This window comes from Carettochelys insculpta, chromosome 14 (assembly GCF_033958435.1).
Source record: "Carettochelys insculpta isolate YL-2023 chromosome 14, ASM3395843v1, whole genome shotgun sequence".
Classification (NCBI taxonomy): Eukaryota; Metazoa; Chordata; order Testudines; family Carettochelyidae; genus Carettochelys; species Carettochelys insculpta.
Genome location: NC_134150.1, coordinates 458,062 through 469,689, shown reverse-complemented (window position 1 = coordinate 469,689; position 11,628 = coordinate 458,062). Strand labels below are relative to the sequence as shown.

The 11,628-nt window shown below is 49.1% G+C and overlaps 1 protein-coding gene across 5 annotated transcripts in view; it reads right to left on the bottom strand.

The window, feature by feature from the left end:
* The window catches only part of HYDIN (HYDIN axonemal central pair apparatus protein), a 286,881-nt gene that overhangs the window by 55,027 nt on the left and 220,226 nt on the right, over positions 1 to 11,628 (bottom strand). For 4 of the 5 annotated variants that reach the window (XR_012647429.1, XM_075008458.1, XM_075008459.1 and 1 more), the window contains exons 46-53: positions 10,374 to 10,589; positions 9,058 to 9,251; positions 7,082 to 7,264; positions 5,230 to 5,349; positions 3,503 to 3,662; positions 3,235 to 3,407; positions 701 to 899; positions 11 to 110 (exon numbers count right to left, since the gene is read on the bottom strand). Coding sequence is in view for 3 of the 5 variants with exons in the window: in XM_075008458.1 (XP_074864559.1) it covers positions 11 to 110; positions 701 to 899; positions 3,235 to 3,407; positions 3,503 to 3,662; positions 5,230 to 5,349; positions 7,082 to 7,264; positions 9,058 to 9,251; positions 10,374 to 10,589 (1,345 nt within the window). In the remaining 2 variants the exon portion in view is untranslated. Of the gene's footprint in view, positions 1 to 10; positions 111 to 700; positions 900 to 3,234; positions 3,408 to 3,502; positions 3,663 to 5,229; positions 5,350 to 7,081; positions 7,265 to 9,057; positions 9,252 to 10,373; positions 10,590 to 11,357; positions 11,392 to 11,628 lie in introns of those variants that run through there. The other variant, XR_012647430.1, reaches the window with a different exon arrangement.

The window sequence follows — 11,628 nt, the reverse complement described above, 5'->3', positions numbered from 1 at the left end:
AAAGACTGACCTTTGGGGAAACTGATGTCCAGAGCTACATCGTAGGACTCGGCAATGACTTGGATGTTCTCATACTGAACAACCCCCAGGATGTTTTCCACGTCTGATACCTGAGACGACAAGAAAAGCTGTCATTCAGAGCAGGTCGAGCAAACTGGGACATGCGGGGGAAGGGGGAGGAGTGAAATTTTGTAAGTGTGGGAGGGGTGCAGCTCAATTGGCTGCTAAGTGTCATTCTCACCCCCTCATTAAAAATGTTGAAATGTTACTGTTTTTATGCCTGTGTATTCATATTTATATACCAAACAATAGTTTTTACATTCTACATAATTATTATTAATTATTATTATTATGTGCCATATTCTTTTCATATGAACATAACTGAAATTTCTGTCAGCTTGGATTATTTTCCCCCTGACTGCAGGGACAAAAAGTGGGGCCTGATGTAAAATGTTTGAACACCCCTGACTCAGCGCACCCTCTGAGCTCTGCTGACTAACATCACATGACACGAGCTCTTCATGCTGTCAGTTTCTCCCACTGCCTGCCTCCTTCTTTGGCATCAGATGCCAGTACTAGCAGATATCCATCTGCAAGGCATTTCCCAAACTGCTAACCTCCTGTGCTGACTCCAAAGCATGGACAAAAAGTTTGCAGGTGCTGGGTTTGCAGGGGCTGGGGAGGGAAGTGTCTGCCTCACCTCCAGTCGGATGATCTTCTTAATGCTGAGAGGTTTTGAAGCCTTAAAATGCAGCTGCAGGCAGTACTCTGAGCGAGGACCGATGGTGCCCTGGTCTTGTGAGACAGAGAAATCATCCCCTAGGTTCTCCAGGCCACTGAGCCGCCAGGCTACAGGCATCGGGGAGGCATTTCTCAGGAAAAGCCTCTTGGTGTCCTTTCTACAAGGAGAGGAAGATGCTCAGCTACGGGTGCCAGAGCAGCCATTTTAGCTTTGCATTGAATGGGGCCAAGTTGGTCCAGTCTCACATGGCCTGTTGACTCACACAGATCTTGCTGGACCCACATGGTTTAACCATGTTCAGTTCTTTTTTATATGCATGTGTCAGAACCTTAAGTTCAGGTTTTGGAGAGAATGTCAGAGTTTGAGTCACAATGAACATAAGCAAAATAAGAATTTAAGTAGCAGATCGACATCTGACACGTTTGGATCATTTTAACTAGCTCAGTGCTGGCTCTCCGTTCCTATGCATCGGAGTGACAGCATTTCAGTGACCAGGAAAATTGTGGGTCACATCTAGAGCCTTTGTTGAGAACAAGTGCCCCCAGAAAATGGGAGGACAGTGAATGAGAAGTGGATTGATGCAAGCATTTGGATTTTGGGCATGAGAATGGAATGTCTCCATTTGGGTTCTATGTTAGAGCTACTCCACATATAACATAGTTCTGCCTCACCAAAATGAAGGGATAAATGGCCTCTCAAGCTCTTTTCCACCCTATACTTCTGTGATTTCTCTGACTGCTTTACTTTGACATTTAATCACTTGAACGTGTGGAATTTAGAGTTAGAAACTTAAAATAAGGACTCATTTAAATACAGGAAGGTGAACAGTTTGAGGAGTTGCACGATGACACGCTGTGTGCAATGAGTCAAGTTGCTCTGGTCCTGGATGATGAGCAGAAAACAGCTCTGCTCCCAGGGAGACCTGCTGGAGGTGTACAGGAGAAGACAGAGCAGAGATGGACTGCTCACTTTATGGTCTGTGAGATCCTGAAAGCCTATGGGTAGACTGTGAGAATGTGGAGAAGCTGAGCATCGAGCTGCAGAAACCCAGACATGTGAAGGCAGATCCAGGCTTCTGTTCCTGTGACATGGGCCTCACTGGAGGAAGGCTGCTAAAGGACAGGAAACAGGCAGGAGCATTGCAGTCTCCTGTCCTGAGAAAACCAGGGGATAAAACATTGCAGTACTCCCTTGCAATCCTTGGAAGCTGCAGCATGGAGCACATCTGAAGCACAGACTTATGGAAAGCCTCAACGTCACCCACTGCTCAGAGTCCAGCCCAACAAAAAGCGTAAACATTTGCAGCCTAAACATGGACATGCTGTGGAATCATGTGCTCCTCCCACAAGCATCAAGCTAGTACTGCTCAGCTGGGATGTGGTTTTGTTCTTCTCACACTCCCCCTCCCCACTCAGCCAAGAAGAGCAAGCTGGGCAATCTGACTGTGGTGGAGAGCAAGATGGTTGCTACCTAGAAGCTGCCTGAGTCCTATTGTTTGCCTATTTCCTGTGCAATCATGGGTGCCCACGGGGGGCAGGATAAGAGGTGAGGGAAGAGACAATGGGGGTAGGCAGGAGAAAGTACAAGAGATTTGAGAGATGGAGAAGGGGATGTGGTGGCAGATAGCGGGGCGGGGGAGGGGAGGGGAAGAGACGGGGATGCAGAAACGTGGGTCTGAGTGGGAGCCCAGCATGTGGCATGCAGCAACAGCCTTGGCTGGGAGGCACCAGAACTGCCACACTGCTGCAGCAGATGATGCCAGAGCTGCTGCAGCTCTCATGCTCAGGAGATTACAGCAGGCAGCAGCTGCTGGATTCCCCCTTAAGACAGCCTGTCCCATGCTCCCCTATCTCCCCCAGAACCTGCAGGCCAGGTAACACTGCAGGTGAGGGGAGAGTACGAGCGAGCCAAGGGAGCAGGCTCCAGAGTGCATGCTTGCACATACATGCCCATGCTCCGCTCCCCGCACTCCACAATGCAGCAGTCAAACTATGCCTATAGATCTAAACAGCTCACACAAGGGTTCCTAGGGCCAGGCAGTGAGTAATGACAGGCAGGGTACCATGAAGAGCCATAGGCTATCATCTTAGCCTTGCTCAGAGTGTACATCTCCAGGACAGTCAGGAGGTGTGGTTTCTAGCATGGGGACACAGGGACACTCTAGCTCTGCTCTAGTACTGTGGTTGCAGCAGCACATGCTAACTTCCTGAGTCCAGTCCTGCCTGACCCCTCAGGTGACCAGTTCATGCTGCCTTAGCCCCCTTGCTGTTTTCAGCATGCTAGCGTGAGCAGGGCCAAAGCACCCCTGTCTGCCAGAGCTGGGAATTCTGCCTCCTATCTGCAGTGTACACACATACTCTGAGTGAAGGAGGAGAGAAACTGCAGGGAAAGTGCAAGCCCCTGAATCAAAATAAGCAGCTGAGAAAAGCCAAAGCAGGCCTGGCCCAGAGAGCAGGCTCCAGACTGTTCTGACCACTGTTGGGAATTCCAACCTATGCAGCAGCAGCTTCTCGAAATGCAGCTGCTTGCGGTCGAGCTCCAGTTCAGGACGCACTCCGTGGCAGCAGATTCTGAAGACCACTGGTTCTGGATTCTCTTTAATGCAGCAGACGATGCTGTCATCAAATATTCCTGGTGCAGTAGGGTACGCCCATATGCTGAGCTCCTGGCAGGGCATACCAGAGAAGAGAGAACAGCGCATTCATTCAGAGAAAACATCTCCAATATCTCTCAAGAATGCAACACCTGTTTGTCTCCTACCTGCTTTTCATTGGGTTTCAGTATCATGGTGGGAGGATCCAAGAGGTATGTATTTGCCTTGATGTCATGCTGGAAGCAGAAGAACACCTCTGCTTCCAAAGGGGATATGTTGAGAATGGTTATCTTCTCGGAGTTGTTGGGGTAGCGGAGGGCCTTGTATCTGCAAATGAAATGTACTGTAGAAGAGACTGTGGGCAGAGAAAGTGCTGCATCTTCCTTTCTTATGCCACATATGCAGCACCTCCTTTCACATGTCTATACATGCACCATATCCTGTTAACACAAGGCTGTTTTAAAAAGAGCCCCATCATAATCGCCATTGGCTTAAGGCACATTATAGACATGAGGGTTACTTCTCTCCAGCAGAGAGCTGTTGGTGACCTCAGCAGCCTCAACTTAATGGGATCAATTAACTTGACAGAGGCCACAGTAAAGAGAAGTGCTGTTTTTCTGAAAAGCAAAAACCTCTCTGGCCTGTGACTTGTTTTGGCCATTTGCTTTGTTTCTTTAGGAAGTATTAGTAGGATCTTAAAGGCTTTTAAAAACTGTTTAAAACTAGTTCACTTTTTCTGCTTGGTTTTCACCTGAGAAATACCAGAACATTTCCTTGTGTCCCCAGTTTAGCTGGATGTTTCAGGTGTGTGTGCGCCCACCTAAACTGAGAGGATTGGAGGAGGAAATGCTGAATCCTGGACAAAGACATCCTCCTCTCTAAAATGTGAAATATTGAAATAGGCTTTAGTGTTAAATGCTTAAAGAAACAAAAGAAAAACACAGTGTGTTAAAACAACAAGAAGGCCGGTAGCACCTTACAGACTAACAGTTATTTTGGAGCATAAGCTTTCGTGGGCAAAACCAACCTCACTAAAAATCCCCTTTTGCTCTCTCTTGCTCAGATTTCAAACTCTTAATGCAATAAAACACTTGCATTAAGTGTCACCCACAGAGTTCCTGACCAGAAAAGAACTGACTTTTTAATGTTAACAATGCCACAGTACTAAGCACCCTCCCTGACCAGTAATAAGTCAAAACCTTTTCGGCCTCTTTTCTGTGCTGTAGTTTTGCTTAAGGCCTCTTGTCCTGAAGGTGCATGGTAATGGCAAAAGCAGCCAAGTGTCCATGTGCTCTACTGACCTAAAGAGTGTCAGCAGCAAAAGTAAAACTTTCCACTTTAACCACAAGTGCAAAAACAAACTAACAAAACAAAGCAAAAAGGGCAGGAGGAGACCAATGTTTATTCATCTGAAGATCACCTTTCAAAAAACAAAACAAAACCAAAATGCCCACCAGAACTCTGAACCAAACCTGAAATGCTGCTAGAGATAGAAACCTCTCTGATCCAACACCCTCGAGACCTGACTGGTACTGCACAAGAGAATTTGCCAGATCACAGGAGGTCAATAGTGTCTAGCACATTACCAACACTTCCTCTGCTTACTGGGCTCTTCGAAGACATTTATGGACATTACATCTAACTACCAGCACAGAACACTGAGAGCCAGGACTGGTGGCCGTAAACAAACTTTGTGTGCCCACAGGACACTTGGCCACACCTCTGATAAGTGTTTGCCCAGTTAACTAAAATCATGCTGGGATGCTGGATGAGGGTTGCCAGATGACAGAGTGCTGGACTAGAGAGCACACTTTGGGTAATTCGGAATAATAAGGCATCATTCATAGAACACAGCAGCACTAGGAGCCTAGACTCTTGCTCCTCTGGTCAGTACCTGTCTCGTGACTTTCCACAAAGCAGCGGGCCAAAGTGGAACACCCCTGTGCTCATCACATACTGTTTGACGATGACGTCGTTAGGCTTCGCACACTTCCTGCGGTGGGGAAACACCACCCTAGAGAGAGAAGCAGATGGGCGTGGGTAGCTGGCAAGCTGGTAGCTAGAGAGGGCTGGGAAACTCTTAGCAAAACATTCTCTCATCTGAATTTGCTAATGCAATGAACTCAGAATGTTGTGCAATTTCCTGCCAGCTTAACTCTCCCACAGCCCTGCCCCAGAGCTAAGTCTTTGTCAGCAAGAATTTGGTGGCGTTTCATTTTCAGTTCAAATCAGAGCAAAATTAAACTTCAAACTATCAAAAATCCTCCACAAAATGGACTTCCCCTGTCAGCCCAGGTCTCCTCAGGAAGAGCAGAATCAAGCTCCGAATCCTGTGCTCAGGCCCAGAGGATGATAGTAAACATCTATCCTGCCTCCCTGCCCCACCAGCATAAGACCTGTTTCTTCCCTGCTCCAGTTCTCTGGCACATCTTGCTGAGGAGACTTCATTCTCCTCCCACGCAACAAATATTGCTGCAAATAGCCATTGCCTGGAGGCTCCTGTTGAATAACCAGGGCCAGGGCTCTTTCCTGGGCAAAGGTGACCAAAACTCCACCACTTGTCCAGGCAAGGTTCATCCATTCCTGTACAGCAAAACCCTTCCTTGTTTGGGTTTCTCTTCCCATCCCTTTGCAGAAGTACTCAGCTGGTGATTGTGATTCATCAGAAACAGTGTGGAAAGAGTGATGCAGGTTGGATTCTCTTGAATTCCCTCTAAGCAAGAGACTAGTTACAGTGTGGGTGATTCCTGAACCTGGGAGATCCTGGTTAAAAGGGTAGTGTAGGAAGACACTGGAGAAGGCAGCTGTTTAGAACAACTGTTGCAATAAATTAGGGTCTGAGACATGGAGTCAACACTGCTCTGCCCCAGGCCTTCTTCATGACCTTGGGCAAGTCCCTTTTCTTTATGATGCCTCAGTTTCCCCATATATACAGATGGGGAAGGCTATTGCGAGTATAGGTACACAGAAGAATGCGAGGTGCTTAGATGCATGGAGGGATGGAGGTGGGGACGGGGGGACACAGAAGTAACTACTTGTGTTTTGCTGACCATGTTTAAACCCCAAACAGTTTCAGCCCTGTAATGTGGATCTGTTTGGGTCGCATCTATCCTCACCCTTCAGCCATGTTGTGAGCAGCTCCCCTCAGCTGAGCTCCTCTCAGACTCTGTGACCCCACCCAGTGACAGATCAGGGAGACCAATACTGAGGAGCTGGAGTGTCCCACTGAGCTTGCTTATTCTCTTCTCTGGTTCATCCCTTTACTTCCTGCTCTCCCTGCTTCTGGCCCTTGCTCCATGGATCTCCACTGCAGCCAGGGTGTGACATGCATGAGCTGAGCAGCTCTCAGACTGGGGCAGGGATGCTGTGGCAGCATGAGCTAGTTATCTGAGTGCTCACCCAGGGCCCTGGCTCAGCTGCCCCAGCCAGTGGTGCCAGCAGACACTGGGGGTCCTAGGGCAAAGTGTGGGGGTGAGCAGCTCCATGCCCCAGAAGAAGCAGGGAGCAGTGATTGTAGTCGGAGCTCCGGGTCCCTTTGAAACAGTGGGCCCTGGGACAACTGTCCCCTTTCCCCCACTTTGGTGGACCCAGCCCCATCTCCTGCACTCACAGGGTCTGGTGGTGTCTATGATGGTGAGGGAGGCTGGAAGGTAGTGTCTCAATCAGAAGCTCAGGCCCCCTGCAGCCCTCTCAGGACCTGCTCTACGGAACAGCCCAGCAGCTTTCCCAGGCATGCAGGTCCTGACCTGGGGTCCTGGCAGATGGTGGGGTAAGTACAGATGCCTCTGCAGTGGAGCTGGTACTGTCGGCGTGTGCCCAGGATCTCAAAGTTGAGGGTCTGATCAAACTGCCCTGCCATGGTGGAGGAGAAGTGGATCTTCAGGACAACCTCTCCAAGAGCAGGCACTGTCCAGCGGAAGGTGCCGAGTCTGGGGGTGAGAGAAAACACTTCAGGAACTCAAGACAGCCGACAGGGCAAGACACTGGAAAAGCTGGGGCAGAACATAAACTCAAGGGATCCCTTCCGGACTGGCTGCTGTGTGAGGACCTGGCCCCCAACAAACACATAGGCACTTAAGTACCTCACCCTTTAGAGCAGAACAAGCCACTGCAGCAGTATGGGTACGTACCATGAGCTCTACATGCACCACCCCTGAAGCCAGCCAGAGACTATGGCTAGTGCTGAGCCTGGCTGCTCTGTTTTCTCAGTCCCTCTCACTGCAGAGCCCTTTACAATAGTTCTCTGAGTGACACATCATCTCACAGAACTGGAAGGGACCTCAGGAGCTCAAGTCCAGTCCCCACCCTCTTGGCAGGACCAAGCACCATTCGCTATTTTTTTTTTTAAAGAAAAAAACCCCACAAACCTATTTGTCCCAGATCCCTAAATGGCCCCCTCAAGGACTGAACTCAGAACCCTGGTTAGCAGGCCAATGCTCAACCACTGAACTGTCCCTCCTCCCTGCTTCCATTTGCTTCTGAGAAAAATCCAGGGGTTCACTTTGAATGCTGATCCCTGTGTGACTGGGACCCCAGCTGCCTTAGAGGCAAGCTCTTCCCATGACCTATGACTGCTCTGGCTGCGCATTCAGCAGAGGGCCCTCCGGACCTTAGCAGTTTGCTCTCATAGCAAGTTGATAGTCTGCATTGGCTGATCTACAGGGCATGCCATGCACTGTCCTGATTAGCAGGAGCTGGGAAGATTGTTAGGTGGAGAACAGTTGCTTTCAGTATCTGGGTTTGTTTCAGAGGAGCCAAGGGAGCCCAGGACTTCTGATAAACTTTCCCAATATGTCTCAAAAGAATGCACCTGCACTGGAGCAGGGTCTGGTACTGGCCCTTTGTCTCCAGGAAGGGGAATTGCCAATAAACAGGAGGCTCTACATGATAAGGGCCGTGTCTACACTAGCCCCAAACTTCAAAATGGCCATGCAAATGGCCATTTCGAAGTTTACTAATGAAGCGCTGAAATACATATTCAGCGCTTCATTAGCATGCGGATGGCTGTGGCACTTCGAAATTGACGTGCCTCGCTGCCGCGCGGCTCGTCCCAACAGGGCTCCTTTTCGAAAGGACCCCGCCTACTTCGAAGTCCCCTTATTCCCATCAGCTCATGGGAATAAGGGGACTTCGAAGTAGGCGGGGTCCTTTCGAAAAGGAGCCCCGTTGGGACGAGATGTGCAGTGGCGAGGCGCGTCAATTTCGAAGTGCCACGGCCGCCCGCATGCTAATGAAGCGCTGAATATGCATTTCAGCGCTTCATTAGTAAACTTTGAAATGGCCATTTGCGTGGCCATTTCGAAGTTTGGAGCTAGTGTAGACGTAGCCAAGCTGTGCTAGTGGGAGGTGCCCTGGTCTGAAAAGGAACTGCAAGAAGGCACGGTCTGTGCTGACTGTAGGGAGTGGGCCTGCTTGCCTCTACACATGGCCCACCTTGTCATGGTCATGGAAGTGAACAGATTATATTCACGCTACATCTGTCACAGCTAAGGACGGAGCAGCAGATGGATCCAGCATGAAAATGAGACATATACAGAGTCCAGGTACCTCCTGGCTCCCTGGAATCATCCACCCTCTCCAGTGAGCAGCCACTGCTGCTGTCCAGTATGCCAAGGAGACGTTCTGAGTGAGCAGAATGGGCAGCTGGGACCTTTACAACTCCCCAAGGCAGAAAGAACATCACCGGCCTCTATGGCTTGTGGTAAGTTGCTTGAGAGCTCACCGGACAATCTTCTCTTGGGATTGCTCCCCAACCAAGTTGCTTTGATCCAGCTCTGACAGTGGTGCCAGTGCTCCAGGGACTGGCCCCTGTAGAACCTTCTTGCGGACTGTGCTGCGCTTATCCTTCTGAGCCTCCCGGCTGGGCTCGACTTTGTCCTTCTTTTGTCTGCCTCTGGTTGGGGTGATCTGTTCTCCCTACCAGTCAGGGCCCAGGCAAGAAAACACAATCAGAAATGGCTTAGGAGACCCCAAACAGAAGCAGAAAAGTGCTCTACCCAGGTACAATAGCGTCTGCCCATGAGCAATGGTACCGGGGTGAAAGAAAAGAAAACAGTGGAGGCAGGGCTTTTATTAGCACCCAAGTCATGTTTAAGGAGCGGGAGTTCATGGTTAGGCTCACTGTGTGCCTTAGCCCTACGTTCCTGAGAGAAGACCTCCAGTTTGTTCAATAAGACAGTAACCAGTAGCAAGCAGCCACCCCACACTTAATGAATGGCTTCTTTCTGTGTGGGATTTAGATTCTTTGTTGTTCTTTTTCATTTCATCAAGGAAATTGTTGCTTGTGAAATGCCTGTAAAAGCCTAACCACAACAATGGGGTTGCAGTTTGTTATTTTTCAGGCTCTGTAACAGTCTTTCAAAGGCTTTTCTTCCCTTTCCATCTCTTCCCCTTCTTTGCTGACTGACACTGATGTACCCCCCAGTGCTTTGAGCTGAACTGCAATGAAAATGGTTCTTTATTTACAGGAGAATTGGAAACGTGCTTTTTTTTTTTTTTTTTTTTTTTAAAATCAGCTAATGCCCAAGCTCAAGGTTCACAAGCCAGCACTAACTCTCAAAGCAAACAAAGGAACTGTGGTTAGGAAACAGCATGATTAACATGTTCACAGACATGCACATCCCATTGTGCATCTAATCTGCATGCACACTTGCCACGACTGCAAGGGGCCAGGGAAGCTGTCTGTGTGGAAGTGCTACAGGTCAGCTCTGTGTGAAGTCAGGAGAACAGTATGTGCAAATCAGGTGCACATTGACTCACACCTTTCACAAAATTGAGGTCTTAAGGTTCATTATTATTGATTAATTGCAAAACTATGACATGCAGGGAGCCAGACCCCATTGTACAACCCACTGTATAAACACAGAGTAGAGCTAAAGTTTGATGTCAGTCCAAGTCTTCCTAGACCCAGGGACGTGTCATTTTTCTGCTAGTCATTTCAATACATGACCAGGTCATGCAGCCCACAAGCCCAAATCATTCCCATCGCTGTGGAACCCTCTCCAAAAGAAAGCAAAAATCCTGCACGTAGCTCTGTACCTTCACTGCAGGGACAGCAACGGAAGCATCTGCACTGCCCTCTGCATCCTTCTTTTCCTCATCCATATTCGTTTCTTCAGGCACAACAAAAGTAAAGTGCTTGAGGGCGCCTCCTGCCACAGGAGCCATCCGTTTTTCTGGGTAGGGGATCACGGAGAAAAACGCAGTAGGAGGGATGGGAGGCCCTGAGGGACCAAGCCCCAAGCCATCCAGGATCTAAGCCATGAGAGAAAGGCTTCTATTAATGCCTCAGTCATCATTCATAAGCCTGCAAATCTTTCATGGAGATCACGAAAGTCACCAATTCCATGACTCTCCAGGACCTCTGTGATTTCTGCAGCAGCCTAGGGGGCTGACCCCAGGGCCACCTGAGCAGCTGAGGTTGCCCCAGAGCTGGTGGCATTGATCAGGTGCCCCTCCCCCAACACAGCAGCAACAGAGGCAGGACCCAACCCATCTGCCTGAAGCAGCAGCAGTGGGGACCCGAGCCACCCCACACCCCAGAGCAACAGCAGTGTTGTGCTGTCCTGACCCCTGCCCTGAGTAAACAGTAGTGGGGCTTTAGGCCCCCCAAGCAGTGGTGGCATGCTGGAGGGGCCCCTACCCCCAGAGAAGCAGCTGTTGGAGTCCCCCATACAATATGTAAGTTTTACTCAGAGGTACTTATACTGTACAAGTCATGCACAGGTCATTTGTCCATGTTCATTGCCCAAGAAGGGCCCATGACTTTCACTAAAAATACTCACAACTAAATCACAGCTTTAATCATTAACCTCCAACTCTTTCCTCTACACGAGAAATGCAGTGTACACTGCAGTCCAGAAGACAGGCATTACAGTGGGTTCCTCACACAAGTGAACTGGAAAAGCCTTAGAGCATGTCCAGCCTGTGCCAACCCTCTCTACCAGACTCCAGGGAGAAATCCTTCACATAGTCAGTTACTGGGAAGCATTACAGATGTTGGCACTGTGCCCCATGACCTACCTGACTCTTGTGCTATTTGCTGTTCTCTCCGGGGCTGATAATCCCATTAGAAAGGAATAGCCAGGATGATAAGACCCAAGAAGAAGAGGAGAAGTAGACATACAATGAAAAAGTATGAAAAAGAAGGAAGAGGAAGAGGAGGACAAGAAAAAAAAAGTGAAGAACAAAGACAGGGATAACACTGCATGACACCTCTTAGAACTTATTCTCAGAGTGCTTCCCAGAGATACAGTACTGTCCCTGTACTAATAGTGAGAAGCAGCACCCCAGT